At 41.5% G+C, this 20,539-nt stretch overlaps 1 protein-coding gene across 10 annotated transcripts in view; it reads right to left on the reverse strand.

The window, feature by feature from the left end:
• Positions 1 to 291: 291 nt before the first annotated feature.
• MBNL2 (muscleblind like splicing regulator 2) overlaps positions 292 to 20,539 on the reverse strand; it is a 112,967-nt gene continuing 92,719 nt past the window's right edge. For 6 of the 10 annotated variants that reach the window (XM_049816062.1, XM_049816070.1, XM_049816063.1 and 3 more), the window contains 3 exons: positions 20,054 to 20,089; positions 18,528 to 18,622; positions 292 to 3,253 (listed from right to left, as the gene is read on the reverse strand). In XM_049816062.1, coding sequence (XP_049672019.1) covers positions 3,239 to 3,253; positions 18,528 to 18,622; positions 20,054 to 20,089 — 146 coding nt within the window. In that variant the 3' untranslated portion in view covers positions 292 to 3,238. The remainder of the gene's footprint in view (positions 3,254 to 18,527; positions 18,623 to 20,053; positions 20,090 to 20,539) is intronic. The other 4 variants (XM_049816068.1, XM_049816065.1, XM_049816064.1 and 1 more) reach the window with 2 other exon arrangements.

Genomic DNA, 20,539 nt, shown 5'->3' on the forward strand with positions numbered 1-20,539 from the left:
GGTGGTTTTCCACGTCACTTGTGACCTCGGACCTGCAGGAATTCTATTTCCTTTCTTTAAAGCATTTAAAAAAACAGATCGGAGAAGATGGTGTGAAGAAACGTCCCGCAACCAGGGGTTGCACCGGAGGATTTGTTACTTGAACACGCAATTAAGGAAAAAACAAAACAAAACACCAAAACAAAACATATACTTTTTAAAGACTCCTCCGCTTCCTTTTGGCTGTTTTTGTTACTCCAGGCCCCTCTCCCCAGAGCCGCGCCACAAGAAAGGATCGCCCCGACTCCGCTCTCATTTTAAAATGCTTCTTTTTATTTCAGTGGTTGTACATTGGGTGAATGAATTTAACGTCACAACAGAAATAGAATGGCTATTTAACAGACCACTAGTCGTTATATGCGGAAAAAGAGTGAATGGAGGGGTTTCTTTTAACTGTTACCGAAATATTCATCGTACGCGTCGTCAATTATGCTGGATGAGAGAGGCAAACAAAAAGGTATTTTGGTGAAGTGCTGTATCCTTTGAAGAAAATAAACACTGAGACATCTCAAGTCACTTGAAACCATGTCTCGGCTACAGTATTCACTGTCTCTGTGTTGGCCCATCTCATGGTTCTTTTAGGGGGTTTATTTGTTGGGTTTTTTTTAATTAAACAAAGCATTTAAAATTTAATCATTTTCATTAGACCTTTTTTTTTTTTAAATATAAACAAAGTTTTGGCAAATAATATTTATACAGAAAAATAGTTTTAGATCTTCCCAAATTTTGAAATAGTCTATAAAATTACTTTATAAATAAATAAAATGCAGAATCTGTTGTACACGTATTTGCACATCTCTGTAATTGCCTCCTTACTGTTAGCATAGGTTTGTACTTGTACAGTTTTCAGGAATATTACAAAGTCATAAAGTCGGAAAGTGGATCTCTTATTAAAAATACATTTTCTCTTTTTGTCTGTCAGTTTATCTGGATGAAAGACCTGATGTATCTGAAGCTTCGTCATCCATGGGCAAAAAATAGTAGTATTGGATTAATTGTAAAAAACATAGAATAACAGTTATTTCGAAACATAAAAAGTTCACACAGAACAATGTCTTGAAGAGTTATCTACATAAAATATTTAAACAACATGGATAATTTACCATTTAGTATTATACAATAAGCTACCCAAATGCCTAAATTAACTATTATAAAAAAATAAAAACAACTTTGACAGATATAGGCAAGTTGCAGTGTCAACTACCTAGTTATAATGACTGAGAAAGTCTACAAATATTAGTGTTTTAATAGTATATAATGGTGATACCTTAACTGCTAAGTAACAAGTTAAGATACGTTATTTTTCCACAAATTAAAACTAACGCAACGTTACAAGCACTATGTTAATTTTACAATCGAATCGTGATTTTTTTTTTTTTCTTTCGGATGATCAAATCTCCAGCTTTATATATAAATAGATAGTAATTAGACATCGGACAAACAAGATTTAGCCTGGAAAATAATTTCCTAGACAAATAATTATATGGTTAGTGCCTTCAGTCGTTCAGAACAGGCAGTGCTGCCAAAGTTTAAAATAGTTTACAATCAATCTGAAGAGGTTAAGTTAAAATACTGCAGTCACTAATAATGTCCACATAGAAAACTTATGCTGCAAACAATTATACATAATATCCACTTATAACAGCTGTCTTGTTTTTTTAAACAATAATTTAAAAACTATGTCATTTATGTGATACATGTGCAACATATAAAATGTGAAATATGAAATATTTGGTACAATAGTGCTTGAAACAAATCTCAAATCAAACAAATGAAATTTTAATTATACATATATAATTACCTTGTAAATCAACAAAGTATTTAAAAAAGTAAACAACATTAAAATCTGCTTCATCCATATATATGCATGTATGTATATATAACATGTATATAATTGTATTAAAGATATCTTCATACTTTTGCGACATAAAATATGTTTTTAAAGAAAAACAATTAAAAGAACTAATTTTTTTCTCCACTCTAATCTGGTTACAATCTTACAATCCAATTAAAAAAATGCAAATACAGTAATGATTTATTAAACTGAATCTCATTCTACATTCTTAGTGTTCAGTTAATAGTCTAGATTAAAGTCACCTATGAAGTTTCAGTGACTCAACTGAATTTTAATTAAATTAAGAGTATCATACAAATCTCTTCGTCTACAGCCTTCTTTTTCGCCTTGTCTTTTGTTAGTTTGGTCTTTTTTGTTTGTTTGTTTGATTTTACACTTCTAGAAGTTACTTCTTAACAGCTTGGATCTTTTTGGTAACCTGACTATGAGTTTGAAAGATTATTCGCTTCCGGTGAGATTTGACGGTTGGCATCAGGCTCACTTTCATCAAGTCTGATGTGACAAAATTTAGGCACTTCTGCAAAGTCTTTTTTTAAAAACATTATAAATATACTCGTAAAATAATATTCTCAAGACTTTGTTCTTTTGGGGATTGAAAGGGGTATGAAGTTCACACTGTGCAAAATTTTTAAATTTTCTTCTGCTATTCTGCTATGATTCAAATGCAACTTCTCCATACAAGTCAAACACCAACCATGTGCATCTAAAGAATTTGTGCTTTACTTTGGACTTCTGGCTAAAAATATTCAGATTGGCAGGGTGATGTGCAGGACACTGGGCTGCGTTTCACTTCCTCTCTCTTGGAATCAGCTCTCTAGGGGAGCAAAACCAAGATTTTTATTTTTTTTTTATAACCGAGAAGAAAAACCCCAATCATAGTTTGGGTGAAAATTAAACCTGCAACTGGGATAAGTTTTTAGCCAATACAACTTAATTATTGCTGAGCTCAAAAGATTCATAAACACTGAATCTCATGAGACTAACTTAACTGGACCATTTCCGTTAGGTATAGTTATGGAGAAAAGACAATATTTGCAAGAATTAAACTATGCTTAGAAAATCTTTAAAACTAAATGTTACCCTTTATGTCTTGAAACATCACAGCTGGTATCAGGTAGTTAACTATTTTAGGTTGGAGTATAGTAAGCATACCATATTTAATATTCATATATGACATAGCAGCACTAGCTTTTTCGAGTTTGTGATTTGTCCGTAAGAACAAATTCTTGACTTAGCATGCAGTTTGTGGCAACTCTAGAGAGGAGGAGACGGGGTAGTATGTACAGTAGCCGTGCTTGGCCGTCCGCAGGGAGGCTTCGTGACACTCCGTTCCGCTCCTGCCGGCTATTTCAGGATTATCTGTTAAGAGAAAGGAAAGCGTGATCGCGCTTTTAGGTGATGCGGGGAGAGCAGTTTGCCCAGGCGGCTGGCGCTGGACTAACTAAGCTCCGGCGCAGCTCGTACGGGACAGCATCCCGTAGGGGACAGCATCCCGTAGGGGACAGCATCCCGTATATCCCCACGCTGCCCCGGGAGGCATTTGCATTTCACAAACCTGGTGGTCTTCCTCCCGCACACACGTCCTCACCTGCGTGAGAACATGCCGGGGCGGCGGGGGGTGGGGTGGGGTATTTTATGTGTTAAAATACCGGAGACGGCACCAAAGCCACGAAGGAAGGGCCTGGCCGTCGGCGGGGTGCGCGCCCTCATCGCCCCGGGGGGCTGTCAGGGGAGGGGGAAGCAGCCCCGCGCCTCCCGAGGAAGCTCAAAAGCGCATCGGTGCCTGGTGCGATGCTCCAGCTCCCACCCTGTTCCCACAAAGTCAGGAACGACCAGGGGAAACGGTGGAGGCAGGGCCGCTCACCACTAACAAGCAAAAAGATGTAGTGGGCTGGGTGTTTTCAAGAAGCTCAAGTGTCTTTTAAATGCGCTTCTAGCAGCTGCTTGTTTCCTAAAAAAAATTATCTGCAGGTCAGCGAACTTGAGAGGTTTTTTTCACGTTTCCTTATGTCAGGAGATCCAGGGGGATGATGATAATGGTACCTCTGCGTGCCTAGCTACTCACTAACCTTGCTGCTTTACCTCCGCGCTGTCTCAAACTGAGGGTGAAGCAACCGTTTTACAGATGCAAACTCTCGCGCTTCCAATACGGTGAAGGTTAAATGCACCACGTGCCCAGCAACTGCCTCAACCTGCTCACAGTATTGGAAAACAGTCCAGATTTCCATCCCCTGCCTGAAATGGCTGTTGGTGGAAGCGATGTCAAAAGCTAGGGGTGTGATATTTTATCACGCCACTGCTAATCTGTGCACCAGACTTGAGCACAAGTCAAGGAATTAGAGTGCATCGCCTGCTCTTCCTGCTTAATTTGGCACTTGATGTATTTTTAAACTGTATTTTTGGGTGGTATGCAAGACAGTCATGACAGCACATTGACCTACTTGTGTATTACTAGACTGCTGCTTAATGCAATATTTATTTTAAAAGGAGAAGGAGAAAAAAAAAAAAAAGTGTTTTGAAAATAACTTCAGCAACATACTACCTCTGACATACAGATTGCCAAAAAGAAACACGCTCGCCTCTGCGTGGAAGGCGCTTGTTCTAGTCCCCTGCCCAGTCCCATTTTAACACACCTCACAACTGTACCTGTCTTGCTCTCCGCATGCACCGACCAGCTCCCTGACCCCACCTCACTTGCCGGCGTGCCAAAAAGTCACCTTTGATTACCATCAGCACTGAAAATCTGGTGACACGCGAGGCCCCATTGTAATGACACTGTACAAACACCTGCTGCTCCAAAGGGCTTAACGTCTAAATACATCATACATACAACAAGGACATAAATTTTTAATGAACTTCCACCCATTGTGAGTTTGTTAGCTTATCGCCTATCTTCTGTTTCCTATTGAAATAACAAAGAAATACCTTTGCTGAAGTTATAAAGCCCTGCCTGTGATAACCCTGGTCCCTCTACAGCATGGTGACTTGACAGTACGTACGAAGAATGTAGCTGTGATGAAAATAAGAAGTGACCGAGATTACCAGCACTGATATATTTAGCATGTTACAACCCAACATGTCAATGTAATTAATAAAGCAGCTTTAGCTATACTGGGTTAGCCATAATCACGGAAGTGTATTTAAGGGATCCTAAGGTCTGATTTAACGGGACACAACCTGAAATCTACTCAGTGTAAAAAACCCAGAATTTCAGACACTGCAGCTGCCTACATCGCCTGCCAACTTTTGAGGGGATAAACTTGCATTCTCCTGTAGCTTTTTTCTCCCCGTACAGGGAGATGGATCACTGCCCCTCATGCCGAGACGTCCTAAAAGGTCAAACAGCCCCGCAAGGCTGATGCTCCCAATTCCCCCAAAACATGCGACAGAGAAGGCAGGAGGCCTAATCTCAGGCTGCTTCTTGGCAAAAGGGTAGGACTATCCCCAGCGCTTCGACTAACCCAAAGGCAAGTCGCCCTGCCGCCGGCCAGGCAGGACGGAGGGGTCCTGGGCAGCGTGGGAGAGCAGGGACCCCTTCTCTGCCCTGCTGGGGCGAGCGGCAGAGCCCAGGTGAGGACTTCCACCGCCCCGTCCCCGTTCCTGCCGTTTCTCCCCTCGTTTCTCCCCTCCTCTCACAACTCAGGAAGGCGAAGACAATGCGAACACTTTCCTTCTGTGCGCCAGCACGTCCTGTTTACGCCTCTCCCGCTGCCAGCGGCCGCGGAGCCGGACTGCTCCCACCACGTCGTCCTTGCTGTGCCGCCGCTCGTGCCGGGCACGCAACTAGGGCGTGTGGCACCCCGGCTATTTCCAGTACACGTAGGAGTCCTTCTAAGGAAAAAAACCTACCAAACTCTCAAGTCTCTCCTTCAGAACAAGCTTCTCCAGTGCGGAGATGCAGAACTGAGGAGCTACTTTTTTTTTTTAACCTTAGCCACAAAGTGCAAAACATATCCCGTAGTCTTTAATTATACCTTCACACCCTATTTCTCAAAAGATATCACAACTCTGCCATAGCTACATACACATGTACCAGCTTCTGCAACTGTTCGTTTCACTGTGTCTGACAGAGAGAAACATAAAATGCTGAACTACTTTACATGGAAAACACACTGTGAAGCTCTTCTGTTTAATCTACAAACAAAGTAATAAACTGTGATAGAAGACGGAGGCTATCTAAGTCTGCATCGCTGCTAATTGCTCCATCGCTTGCATGCTGAAAGAGGAGCAGCTGTGCAGAACATACCGACGAAGGAACTTCCCTGCAAACACTTACGACAGAGTCTGCGCTCCCTCGTTACTTGTACACAGGTCAAACAACCTTCATGTTCACTACTGTTTGAAGAATTACATCTCAAGTGTACATATATATGACTTCTCGTATTTGCAGTGGTACTATTATATCGTTATACTTCGCAGCAACTTGATATAATGTATTGACGCTTTTGCCGTAGTGTATATATATAAAGCATAAAAAACTGAAAAATAAGACTCTACAATGAGTGTGCATTGTCCCACGTACAAAGGTCTACAGGTCAAGCACGGGAAAGCGCTTTCTCATGCTCTGCGTGGGTAAGATCCACAGGTGTGGATACAGACGTGCCAGAACACACACCTGCTGCTGCTGCTGCAGTAAGAGATCTAATACGAACACTATTTCTAGCATAACCAGAATGGCCTGGCACTTACAAGTCTGGAGTAGTAATGTACGGAAGATTTAATAACAGCAAAGGGTGTTTTTTTGGAGGCAATCACAGACAGAGGGTACCCTTCCTTGGTACCCGTCTGAAGTGCCAGGAAGCTGGCTACCTTTCAGACTAAAATCACTGAAATTGTGCCAATGTTAGTTACTAGACCTCACTGAAATTAGTAATACACAGAGTGAACCTAAATTTCTGCAAACTACGTTCTAACCGCCAAGAAGCATTTGCTTTTCCAAATTTTCCAGCTCCCTAGAGGTGACATTTTCAGCTCCCAAATGCCAAGACTTTCTCTCTTTTCTATCAGAGCACAGCTCTTTTAGACCTTTATCTTCAGGACCTCTGACTGACCACAGTGGTCATTAAGGGCCCCGTGCAACACAGAATATCCCTAAATTCAGCCAGTGTTGCTCCTAATGGTGATACTGTTCTGCAGCGTCATCCACAGGAATGACAACCAAGAGAGACGTTACTGCCAATGGTTTCAGCTTCTCACCGAACTACCAACCTGTGGCACGCAGCAGACAAATCGACATCAGCCTGGGTTTTTCTCAGACCCAGCAAAGGCGGCTGTGCTCAGTCATTGTCTTAAGATTTAAAAAGTAAAATTGAGAATCTCTCTAAAATTGAGGTAGAAATTCCACCTTTGTGAACTCTTCACTGACACCCAGGTTACTATATGCACTGCTTTACTTGGCGGACTTCACAGAATTAACCAAATTACCTAGAATCACGACTGGGTACTAGAAATTCCAAGAACACCGTTTGGCTTGAGTTTTTCTGTTTTGAAGCTACAACTCATAAAGCTTCTTTATTCTCTCTGTGTCAAATTCTGTTTCCAGTCCCAGATTTATTATACAACGATGAACACAGAAAATTTACCATTCTGCATGAATTCAGAGTACATGAACTCTTGTTCAACTAAAGACCTGTCACAGCGGATCAGCTGGAAAACATGACTTTGCATCTACGTCTGACATTTTTCTCTTTCAGAAGTTTTGAAATTATTTCTCCAAACCACACTTTGCTCTATAAGCATTAATAAATTTTCAGGGGGCACTAATATCATATATGACCTCCACATTGCGAACCACTTATCCCTCCAAACATGAACTCATACGTAGTAAACATTTTAGACCGCTCAGCCTTTCATTTTAAAAGCAATGCAGTAATAGGAGTTTCTTGTAGGCAAGATTCATCTCAGATGATTTCAGACACATACGCCTCAGCTGGTCACCCTATTTTACATCTTACTAGCCTACCTCAGGCAACTTATTTTAGCATGAGACTGATTATCAACTCATGATGCTTTTTTCACCTCCACCAAATGTAAGAGTCTGTGGCAAATAGTTCACACTGAGGTATTTAACTTTTAGACACCTGCGTCAGGACAGATGAATCCTACCACAGTGACATTTTCTATTTTAATGTTTTTCACACGAGTAGCAGACTGGTCAGATACATCTAGGGTATACATTAAAAGCGACAGATATTTTCAGACAGCCAACTCATATCAGGCTGTCTCATAACTTCTCCTGTTTTCTAAAAATAACACTAACACCAAGTATTTCTTCCCTTTGACATGAAACCCAAGACTATTTATATTTCTCCATGCCTTTGGGAAATGCCTCCATCTCTTTATTTTTCATTTTCTCTTAGAATGCTCTTTTGTGGCATGCACCTTGTTCTTTTTCTTCAAAATGAAACAGTGTGGTTTTTTTAAAAATCAAAAGTGGAAAGGGATGAGTAAATATTCAGACATTTACTGAGAGTAAACACTATCACATCAGTTGCGCTTGGTCTTACCTAATTTTTACACAGCCTTACAGATGGACTATTTCACCTCCTATTTCTCCACGGCTTCGGCAGCAGCACCTCCCCGGAGCACCAACCTGAGCTTTCCAATCCCCCAGCCCAGGACTCCCGCTGACATTCCCCCAAGGGATGGGATTTGCCCCTGTCCTCAGCCGGCTAACAGCTGAGCCGGCTCCATCTCTCGCTTGCATTAAAAGCCGCCTGCCCGCGCCCAGGGCGGAAAGATGCTCGGGTACCCACGCCTCATCTCTCCCACCTTAGCTGTTGCCCTGCCCTTTTTCCTGGTCCTGCCCCAGCTATAATCCCCCGCTGGAAGTCCCTCCTGACCTACTGTCTGCACTACATTGCAGGTCTCGTCACGGCCGCAAAAGCCTCCCTTCGTTGCCTCTACCGAATATGTTTGCCTGCCTCCCTCGTTTGTCCCTTTCTGCTTTCAAAATTCACAGTCACCAGTTGGTACCCCTGTAGAACTAGTGTCAGACTAGCATCTTTCTACAGGGCCGTCTGCAAACACTGAAAAGAAAAAAAAAAAAAGAAGAAACGCATCCCCAGACAAAACCTGAAGGAACTACCAGTAGGGTTGGAGGGACCTGCTGAAAGCAATTTGTTACCTCTGCTATCACTGCTGAACACTTCATCACTTCTCACAAACACACGGAGCTCCACCTTGCGTCGCTGGCTTCTTCCCTTTGCTACTCCTCCTCCCTTGATGGCCAGAAACCTCATTCTCATTTCCAGCATATTATGATTTAATGTATACGTGCTTCGTTTTTCTCACTAACAGCGGACCTCTCCTCAATTCAGGGCTGAAGGAGGATTTTTATCTTACTGCTTCTCCATTAACCCAATGCCTCCCCAATACATTTGCCTACTTTGCTCATCGATAAGATGACCCCTGATTTGCATACAAAGGGTGAGATGTCTAGGCCACAGATGATCTCCTTGGTTGCCTGACCATACGGTGACTAATACCGGGGGCATCAGGTGTTTCCTGAGGGGTGGAGGTCCTATTTGCTTGGCTTTCTCACAGCCCATCCCCTGACGTGGTAATTTTGGTGCCCTGCTCCATCCTCTCTTTTCTTCCCTAAATCTGAGCGTGCGCAGTTCTGCCTGTCCCATCCATTGATAATACGCCTCTGGAAATGGCTGAGGGTCGGAATGTCCATGCTGATGTGGACACATCTGCTAGCACATTTTCATTCCATCAGGCACAAGCTGTTGGCCATCAGGGTGTCATAAAGCTGACAAAGACTTTGTCTGGATCCAGCTCTTCCTGATGATCTAAAGAAAAGATCAAGGCAACTACTGCATCCCAAAGGGCTCAAGGGTTCAACAGCATCATTCTTCTAATTTAATATTCACAATGTCCTGAAAGAGAGTCCAAAGCCACTTGTGCTGCCAACTCCTTAGCATGCTTATGAGCTTCAATAGGTATTTACTCAAGTAATAATGTATAATATTTAAGTTCAACTTAATAGGTATTTACTCACTCTGAAGAAACAGGAGTAGTTGTTTTAAAAATGAAAGCCATCTGGCTTTATTTATTCCTCTTTAAAGTAATAAATAATGCAGTACTAAAAATTTATCATAACATACTCTAATACATTCTACCAAAACCTATTTTTAACTAATCGCACAGGCAGCAGACAGACTACAGAGAAATGAGAAAACCACTGCTGTAGTATTTTAGGAGCAACCGTACAGCGATTGTTTTGAATAGCCACTCAATTTTACCTTTTAGCAGGTCTGAGCTACTGCAATCATCTGTGTTTTTCGCTTTGTACTTTCAGGTCATTTTCCTTCTCTTCTTGAATTTTAGAAACTGCCAGAATAGGCTTACGCAGAGGAACTAAGAGCACAAAGGAGTGAAAGGCCAAGCACAAGTTGTGCATTACCTGTGAAAGTGCCCATATTCCTCTTGTATTCCTCTTGTAGCGGTGTTACTTCTCCAAACCTGCATTTTCTTAGGTGTCCTCACCTAGCTTTTTTTTTTTTTTCTTTTAACCAAACCTGCTTTATATTTTCCTCTTACACGTCATGCATGCCCAAATCATGCAAGATGAGGCTGCCACTATGCACGTGGCATCCCTCTTAGGCAAACACGGCCACTGCACGCAGAGCACGGCTACTGCTTATGCTGCGACTGCTGCTCTGAAACCCATCCTCTCCCAAAACCTGGCGCTCCAGTTCAGACTCCCTTCCAAGCAAGAGATGGTCCACTGCAACATCCAGAACTAAACTCAAACCAGGAAAGGTACCAAACTTACGTTCACCGAGGTTACTCATCAGGCACCACACTTACAGCACTTGCATCAGTGTTATAAAACTTGCTATACTTCCAACTTCTCTGAGGAAATCTTAATGTTCCTGACTTTTGACTGCTAACCGCTTCCTTAATTTTCTTCTTGTCTGAATACTCTCACATAAACAGACATACATACTATCATGTGTCACTGCAGATAATATTGCGCTAAAAATGAAGTCAATCAAAGTTAACAAATCTCTGCCTCAAGCTGAAAGTCACGACAGGCACAACAAGCAAACAAATAAATAAATAAATAGATGTTTCCACTGCTGTTACGTGGGCAGCCTCCTGCATGCTCAAAGCCGAAGACTGGCATTTCTGGTGGGCAATAAATCATACACTGAGATAAAAGTATGATATTCGTTTAATCCAAGGGAACAGTTGGAGCAGCTAGGGATGTCCAGATGCAATTATTTCAAAGAACAGAATCCCAAACAAGTACATCTGCAGCTCTGCTCTGCACTGCACTGTGTTGTTAAAATTTTATGACGGAAAAAACCAGACTCACATGAGCTGTGCGTACTTGCTAAGCACAATGAAACAAACTCATTTTTCCCCAAATGCCTACAAAATGAGTTGACCTCAGAAAAATTTTCCTATGTTTAAATAATAAATATATGCCCCAAAAGACTTTTACTCAACTTGTCAAAGTATAATTTGTTGAATAATTAAAAGCAAGAACACAAAAGGAAGTTATCATATCAAACATAAATATATTTTTTTTAATTGCAGTGACATGAAAGCTCAACCTGTCTATAACAGGAAAGGAAATATGTCTTGATTTTTGTTATATAAAAGAAATAGAGCGTTTGCCTTTGCTTACTGCTCACATTATGTGATAGTGCCACCTAGCCGGCTATCAGAGGAAGTCAGGTTTCAGTGCTTCTCTACAGGGGCAGGGGGGTGTGAGGGGAGAATTTCTAAAAAAAAACCCCAAAAAACCAAAACACAGATTTTCCGCTTCTTCTAAAACTCTGTATGCAAGCCTGCCAGAAGTCTTCATCATCTACACAGAAACAACACGCTATCTTAAGAGACCAAAAGATGTTACTAAAAGTAAAGCAAAGACTTGGTTAAAGTTTGCATGAGATAGAGTTCCTTTACATTTCCCAGGGTAATCTTTTGGCTCTGCTTCCTTGCTGCCTTACGGTTTAAGAAAAAAAAGTTTTGCCATGTCTTCTGTAACATCAGTTGTTTCAAGGCAATTCAAAGGGTCTTTTCTTGACACTGCTTGAGATTTGTTTGTGGGCTTTAACATTGGAAACTCTCACTTCTTGAGCCTGCAAACTGTTAATTCTGAAAGTTACAGCTACTTAAATGTAACTCAGTGTCTTCAGACACGGTAACTTGAATTGAGGTTTGTGATTCTTGAGTGTCTAGCATGAGAGAGGCAGCAAGTGGTTTAAGTTCGCCTTTCCTACCGTGACAAGCTATTGCTGTTCAAATACCTTCTCTAGAGAAATGACTCTTCATGATCAAGGATCGTTTAGGTTAGTTTTTCCAGCCTGGTGCAGGTACAAGGCGAGATGCCCAGTCCTGCCATCCCAGATGCCAAGGCTCGCCGGTACCTCTACGTGGAGCAGTGTGGCACCATACGTGGGCTCGCTAGATGCCCAACACTGTTCTGCCCAGGGCTCGCTCCCCGCAAGCATCCCCTCTGATGATGTGTCTGAAAAAAGAAACTGTTCCTCTGTCCCCTTTTTTTGACTTTTTCATGTCAGATTCAAATCGCCCTTTCTGTTGTTAGAACAGAATTTCCTACAGCAGTATTTAACTTGGGACTTTACGGAATTTTTTAGACCAAGACTTTCAGTCAAAAAAACCCACAGAAATTGTTTAGATACTTATTATTCGCAGCAGAAGTGCTTTCCTACCTGTACCTCCATTCCCTTCGAAACTGCAACTAAAGCTTTTCAAATCACTAACAAGAATTTTGGATAGGCTTTTATTTGTAACGTTGTTGTATACTGGCACTAAAGATGTAAATAACATTTGTTTCCCCTTCCCACCTTCCTTCTCAAAAGCTTGCTTTCAACCAGCAAAAAAGGCCATTTCCTATTACCTTCCAGATTTTTCAATTAATTTTCTCGGTATATTGCTACTTTTCTCCCCGTTTACAAGTCCGGCAGGTTTCCACAAGGAAGACGGGGAATGTGAAACAGAAGAAGCCTGGTCAGCAGCACTGAGTTCAGCCCTTGGCTTCCCGGGCTTAGATGGGTAGACTGGAGATGAAGCCCTTTCTGAGGACACCAAGGAATATTTGCAAGAGGGAGCAACTGGTGCTTCTGCTTTCTGCAGAAGGAGAAATTAGCTCGAGTAGGTGCCACAGGACGTTTTGGTCTAAGGAGAATCTGCCTCCTTTGGGAGCGGCGGCTGCCTTTGCAGGCGCCTTGGCAAGGAGAAGTGCTCTGTTGCTGCACGTCCCGGCTCCGCTCCCTCCCGAGGGAGCTGCCACGCACGGAGTCTCAAATCCCCGTTGAACACTTGGCATATTTGTATTTTACGTTATGTTAACTACTTTTTGAATTCTGGGGCAAACATTTTAATTGTCCTTTTGTTTGTGGCACTCAAATGTAACATAACTATTTTTATTTTCACTTCATTGTATTTTTACAGATTTTGACAAAACTGAAGGCTACTGAATGATTTCTTAATTAATATCTGCATAATTGCCACCTAATTTAGTGCGAACACTGATGCATAACTTCAAACAGCTGTGCTAGATAATCACAAGCCTTAGCATGAGACAGCCTGTTGATCTTATGCTTCTTTTCAGACATCGCCTATGAGCGTTTCATTTTTCTGACATGCCTTTTAATTTTTCCTTCTTGGTTAAAGGTCATATAACCAGTAGAATAATGTTGCCACTAAATAACATCTTTAAGCAACATTGTCTGTAATGCTATTTTTATACTGTCAGTCTTTGGGCCATTTTCATCGCTAGAGAAAATAAAGCCATGTACTGTTCTGTACCGAAGTAATGTGAGCAAGACGATTTTCCTTAAAATCATTTGGAATTTGGTAATTGCCCTGTAATAACCAAGAACTAAGGAAGCACCCACTGAGCTTAAGGACACAGATTAAGACACAGAAATCCCGGTGTCTTAACCTCCCGTCACAGTCAGTGGGGTGATACAACCTAGTGAGGAAGCCAACGGAGCCTTCATGTGATCACCCACTGCAGGCTCAGGTCATTTGCTCACCAGGCTTGTAGGACCATTTGGGCTAAGGTCTCCTGCCCGTCATCCAGCTGCCAGTTCAGAAGTGTGCAGATTTGTCTGTAGGTCCTGTATTGCATCTACCAAGCTCGTCAAAATGTCTTGGATAACCTAGACATCCAAGGTTATCTTAGGACAATCTTAAACGTCAGTAGACACATGTTTAGGCAACTGAACCAAGCCCTGTGTGACTTTTGAAGGATGAATCAGACTATTCTCCAGACTTCATCCGACTGTGCTGATAACCTTCACAGTCTACAATGGGTACTTAAACTTCTAGCTTGCATGTAGACACCCACACTCAGACACCAATACTTAGGTGTCTTAATTTCAGGCTGAGTCCTTTTAATCCTTGTAGGACTCACCAATGCATATATGTAAATGAAGCAGTAGTAAGAAGAAATTCAAAGAAGTGAGAAGAAAATGTAAAGACATTTAGTAATTAGAAATTTAAAGACCCCCAAAGCAGGTGTTGGCATTGTTCCAAATCGAAACTCAGTCCCAGAATTCAGAATAACACCCCTCTCAAATAACGTTAAGATAGATCATCCTCTGTGAAATCCTCTGGCTACCTGTGAGTGAAGCTGAGCAGGTAACAGTTTCCTTGCTTGGTCGAGTACTGCTAGTCCACTAGCTACAGGAGTAGTAATTAAAAGCTTTGTTAAAGATCTCTGAAGTATATATTTACACACAATTACGGTATTAATATTTTAAATAAGATGTTTTACATACCTCTGCCCACATGCATGCACTAGAGGGAGCTAGGACCAAGCCCTCCGTATGCATCCCTTAACGCTGCTTCTCACCGTCATTTCTCACTACTTGTAATTTTGCTGGTTCCAACCTCCAAGAAAACGTTGTCAGCATTCCCAAACGACGACTGAACCTAAGTTCATGAAGGATCTAACCCTGAAGCGAGGTTAAGCAGCTGCGGCTTCCAGCCCCGCTCTGGCGGAACGGCTGGAGCAGTTGTGAAGGGGGGAAGAGGAGAAGGGGAAGGACCCGTCATGCTCCTGGACTCCTCACGTACCTTTGGAAGTCCACCTGCCTTTCACCGGCAATCCCGAGCTGAAGTCTCCACCTCCGTACCCTCTCATCACAGCCTGGCAGCTGGAGTCGGCAGGGACAGCCCCTCACAAGATGCCCACAGTCAGTGAACAAATGGCAACGCCACCAGCTCTTGTATCGGCTGAGTCACTTTTTAATTGGGATTTGTAAAACAGGGTTTGCTAAAGCACTTTTGCTCCCTCCTGTTTTCACTGCACTGAGCTAAAGCGATTCTCCTCCCCTCTGAAGTACACTGCCAGAAAATTATTTTTGTTTTAAAACCTAACTTCTGTAAGTCAGGAAAAGCAAGAGACTTCCAAGCTTCCGTATATTCTTAACTGGTGTCACCCTGCATGGATGTGCTGTGGTATAGCTCTTAACCCTACACAACCTTCTCATGTGCCTCGTGCCATACATTGAACACACAAGGTGTAGAGTTGCTGGCCAAGCATGACCAGCTGTGCATGTGTCAACGCAGGCACATTTTGAGCTGTTACGCATGTTATTTTCAGAAAGAAAGGACATACAGAAGACATGAGACATAGTTCATCTTTTTCCAAAATACAAGCTGACAGCACGTACTAAATAATTTACTGGACCCAACAGAGTTGTTAGGTTTTTTTAGCCGTCAGCTGAGACTCTGTAACTTTTGGGATGTTGACTTTTCCTTCCACTGGTGCTTCAAGGACACGACAATCATCACATTCAACCCATGGAAGTCCAGCAGTCTTTCCCCAGGCCAGAATACTAAGCCGAATGATATTGAGCTAAATGATTAAGCCCTGCTCCAATTGTCTTTTCATGCCTGGCATTGTAAGGAGGAGCCATAGGAGCCAAAATGGGATGGGCTGAAGGCTGCAGGTTGATTAAAAAATGTGCAGTAGAGACACTGGAAAGAGGAAACTGTATCCCACAGATATGTAAAGCAGCGTGGCACAGACCAGGAAAGGAAATTTTATCTACATGGGAATAAAAAAGTCCTTTTCTGAAATACACAGGAGAGTTTAAATCCATAGAAGAGGACACAAACAAAGGACGTTATGACCATGAACCCAAGTTAATTACCTGCTTCTTCTGTGTTTCTTGGGCTAAAGAAATACTGAGACTTAGGACCACAGAGTTACTATGGGACCTTTCCCAGTGTTGTACCTTTGTCTCCAACTCTTAAGAGGTTGGAAATGAACAGCAAACTTGGAGATTTGCCTCTTAAAAAGAAGTAGCTACTACTACTTTCCTTACTTTCAAATACACAGTTTTCTACAGCAGCTTTTAAAGATTTGCAATGACTAAAACAAAGACAGGAGTGAGAAGAAAAAGACAGCGATGGCACACGCTACAGAAGCCAACGAGAAAAGCTGCTGGGGTGGGGTGGGAGTCATCCCCTCCACGTGCAGCGGTGCCGAGCTTTGGTTACGCACCTACGCTCCTTCCACAGGCAAGAGAAAGAGGCAGGACCCTAATGGCTGAAGTTAAACAAGTGGAAACCCATCCCCGTGTTAAACCACCCTTTAATTTCAGCCTGGAGTTATACGTATACACACACACCAGTATACAGCAAGCTAAATAAATACAGACAGACACTTTTTACAACTCCCCTTATATTTAAAATGTTCTAATCCTCCAACGCAAATAAAATCAGTACTGGGAAAGGAGGGGCTCTCCTTGCTGACCTGCTAGATGTGAAAGCGCATTAAGGCACACCTCTGTCTCCCCAGTGGCACTAGTTACACATATATTCCCATTAACTAAAAAAAAAAAAAAAAACCAAACAGACTGCTTACTGGTCCTTTTGTAGGTGTATATGTATTTATTCTACTTCAGCTACAGTCAGCCCCTCTGGTGCTCAGGAGTGTGGGTGGTGGGGCTGCCCCGGCTGCGTTCCCGTGCTGGAGAGGGTCCCCAGCTGACGCCCTCCCCAAACCACCCCGTTTTCTCATAGTCCCTCGGCATCTTCAACTCCCTCTGTCACCACTTCGGGATCACAAAACTACACTGGATACCACCAAACGATTTTCTGCAGCAGACACTGCTCTGGGAAGGACAGTGGAATGCACCATTCGTCTGCTGCGCTTTCCTCCTTGTCCCAAGCATATTTTTCATTAAAACAAGCTAGCTCTCAGAAAACAACGCACAAAACAACAACCCTCTTTTGGTGAAAATACTAGAAGCACAAACACCACAATGTTGGCAAACGAGCCTTTCAAAAAAAAAAAAAAGAAAAAAGAAAATGGACTGGTTTGTGTTTCTTTAAGAAAGTAGGGTGTATTTCAGAGGTAGTATATTTTTCCTAAATTATTATAAATAAACTCTTGCGGCAACTTCTGTTTTTTCCATGGGATACTTAAATAGTTTTGGACCGACAGTTAAAAAAAGATAAATCTGCTGGCATAACATTATTAAGCAAAATATTTTCACTGATCTCTTTGTAATTCCTTGGCAGGTGGAGGGAAATGAATCCATGGGCAAATGTTTCTACTAGGTCTGCAACAGCTTGTTGGTCTGGCCAGGAGCAACACAAGGAAAGGTGATGGGGACATAGCCCTTCGCTTTCTCTTGGTGAGGAAATCTGCTTGCTTCCTCCTCAGTTTGACTTCTCAAAACCTGAGGGAAAACAGCTCTCAGGTGGAAGTGCCCCAGCATGGTCCCAAAGGAACAGAAAAGCCGGAGCGACCCAACTGCTGGGCAAACTCCTCTCCTGGATGCCGGGCACATTGGGGTGGGAATCTCTACAGCCCCAGCGGAGGAGTCAAAGCTACGTGCTCTGAGCTGCAATAGATATGTCTTCCCTGGGAATCAAGTCCTACAGGAGGAGGGGGAAACCCTAGCAAAATGAAAACTGCCATTAACATAACAAACCACAGAAGAAAAGGAGAAAGTATCATCTTTCCTAGCCTGCCTCTGCCAATAACCCTGGGGGTTCTTTGTAACAACGTCCTTCCTTAGGGAAATATAATTCCCAGGTTAGAGATACACTTTGAAACATAAAGCAGGCATAGTCATAAATATCTCGAGTGCTGTTTTGATCACTAGCATTTACAGAAAACATTCAATTTTGTTTCTCTCTATTTTTTTTTTTTTTAGCTGCCTGGTCCCGCTTGTGATTTTAGACAGCTTCCATGCTTACAAATTAGTCACTTCCACACACGGCATGGAGAAGGCTACATTAACACACCTGAACGTTTGAAACCTGTGATGATCTTCCTCTTGAACTTAGGAGTTAATAATAGACTTTTTGTAAGTAGTCCAGTACTATGGTGACTCTAACTCCAGCTGGGTTAATTACACAATAATTAGGTACAAACATCGCAACACAAAACACAGCTACATCATTATTTGCAACAAATGTTAACTCTAAATAAGTGCAACCTGTCCCACAAACACTTGCTATAAACGACTTAAAAATAAAAGTAAAATTTGATGGGGTAAACACAGAAAAAAAAAAATTCTCCGGGAGAATTTTTTTTGTTAAAAAAAAAAATCAAAATAAAAAACTCAGCACTCATTTAGAGTTTGGGATCTTGTGAAAGAAAGCTTTAAAAGGAGCAAACCTGATTTGCTGTGGCTGTTGCGGCGAAGGGAACACTTGTTGCAGGAGTTGTTGCTGCAGAGACAGTGGCGGCCGTAGCGTTGTGCATCATGGGTACTTTCAGGAGGGGAACCATGGAAGCAATGAACAGGAGGGTGCAGCATTATGGTAAGAGAAGTGGTATTTTTGGCATGGTGAATATCAAGAGCGGCAAGCCATCGTCATGGGTTAAACCGGCAGATGGCATGCAATCACAGTGCAAAGCAAGAAAGCGTGGCGGAGAAATAAAAAAAAAGGGAAAATAGCTTATTACAAGTACAATTAAAGGAAGGTTGTCAACACAATCGGCGATTCCCAGAAAAAAGAGCAAGGACCATTGAAAACGTGGGTGTTATCTCTAAGAAGAGGATTACTTGCACAAACGAGGTCTCCACCAAAATAACCTGAGAATTATTACATGGGCAATTTGTTTTCCCCCAGTATTGATATAAAGCACTCCAAAATAAAATTCTACAAAAAAAAAAAAAAAAAAAAAAAAAAAATACAGTGGTTTGCACTGGGAAGGAAACTGAAAAACGTTTATCTTATTTCTAAGCACAATTTAAAAATGAATTATTTTCATGTATCTTCATTTTGAAGTAAGCCAGATACTCTCTGGCTTCCTTTATAATCCAATTTATGCATTTTTTTCCACTAGCACTGCATAACTGTTAGACTTTATCAGAGTTAAATCACCATCTGCTTTGAGGCAAAAGTCAGGAGAAGGATGATAATAATTTTCCTGATTTAAATACTACTTTGTTTGATCCAAAAATGCAAGGTCGATTTTGTGGAAGTTGCTGCTTTTGCTCATTTTAAGAATGAATTTTAATCAGCATCTTCATGGGAGGAGAATTATTAACTTGATGTATTAAAGGCTTGATATTTTAACTGCCTATCTGAGTAGTACCACAAAAAAAAATAATCACTGGGATAGGGCTATGGAATAAAAGAAAGATTGCTTTTCCATCTTAGGGGCCGTTGCACTGGACTTCCATTTTGCATGCCCAAAATGTTAATTCCAAGCTGCAAATATATTTGAAGGAGGAGTGAGATTCAGATTACGGGTTTCAACAGAACCTCTGTGGATCAAAGTAGGCATTTCTGGGAAACGCTGATAAAACTTTCTAACACACAGCAAAAAGGAGAAATAGGCACACCACTATGAAACTTTAAAACACTGATGAAATTTGCTGGCTTTTTCCAGTATTTTATGATTTTATAGTACTAGACATTATAAAATATAAAGAGAAATAAAACTTTGAAAACTGAAAAGCAGACTGGAATTCATGGTATTATGCTTTTGCAGTGTAGTTGTTATAGCAGGTGATAACACATCTAAACTGCAGCTTTCATCTACAGATCTAAACAACTCTTCAAAGTCAACCAGAAAGACAAGCGAACCTTTAATTCTAGTCAGTGTCTAAATCTTGCCTAGGATTCTTGAAACAAGTGAATATACATCATATACAGTATAAAAAGAGATCAATAAAGAAATTTGGAACCTACCAATACTGGTAGCGGGTGTCATGCACAAAACTGACCCTGCGTGTCATGCAATGATAGGTGAAAAAAGTGGATAAAGGGAAGAAACAGGTTAGCCGTTTAGAGTTAACATTCAAAGTGAGATTCAAGCATAACCACAGAGAAGTAAGTTAGTTAAATGAAACTGTAAGGTCATTCATAGTTTCGCTTTAACACAAAAAAGGTGATTATGTTCTTACTAAACTCCTGAGTATACTGTGTGACTTTTGGCACGTTTCTGTGTATCCACAAGTTACTTCATAAACTTTTTTATTTAGTACTTTTATCCTTTCACTTAGTGCTTTTGCAGCAACAGGGTTTTGTTTATAGAAACATCTTCGGTTAAATAACACATTATTGGGGAATTTTAGAACTCATTGCGTAATTCAGACAGCTCAATGTTGCAAGGATCAACATTCACCAACGCTTTGATATGCAGCGGAGAAAGAAGTTAAAAAGGAATTAGCCGAT

Source organism: Accipiter gentilis, chromosome 13 (assembly GCF_929443795.1).
Source record: "Accipiter gentilis chromosome 13, bAccGen1.1, whole genome shotgun sequence".
In the NCBI taxonomy this organism is placed as follows: domain Eukaryota; kingdom Metazoa; phylum Chordata; class Aves; order Accipitriformes; family Accipitridae; genus Astur; species Astur gentilis.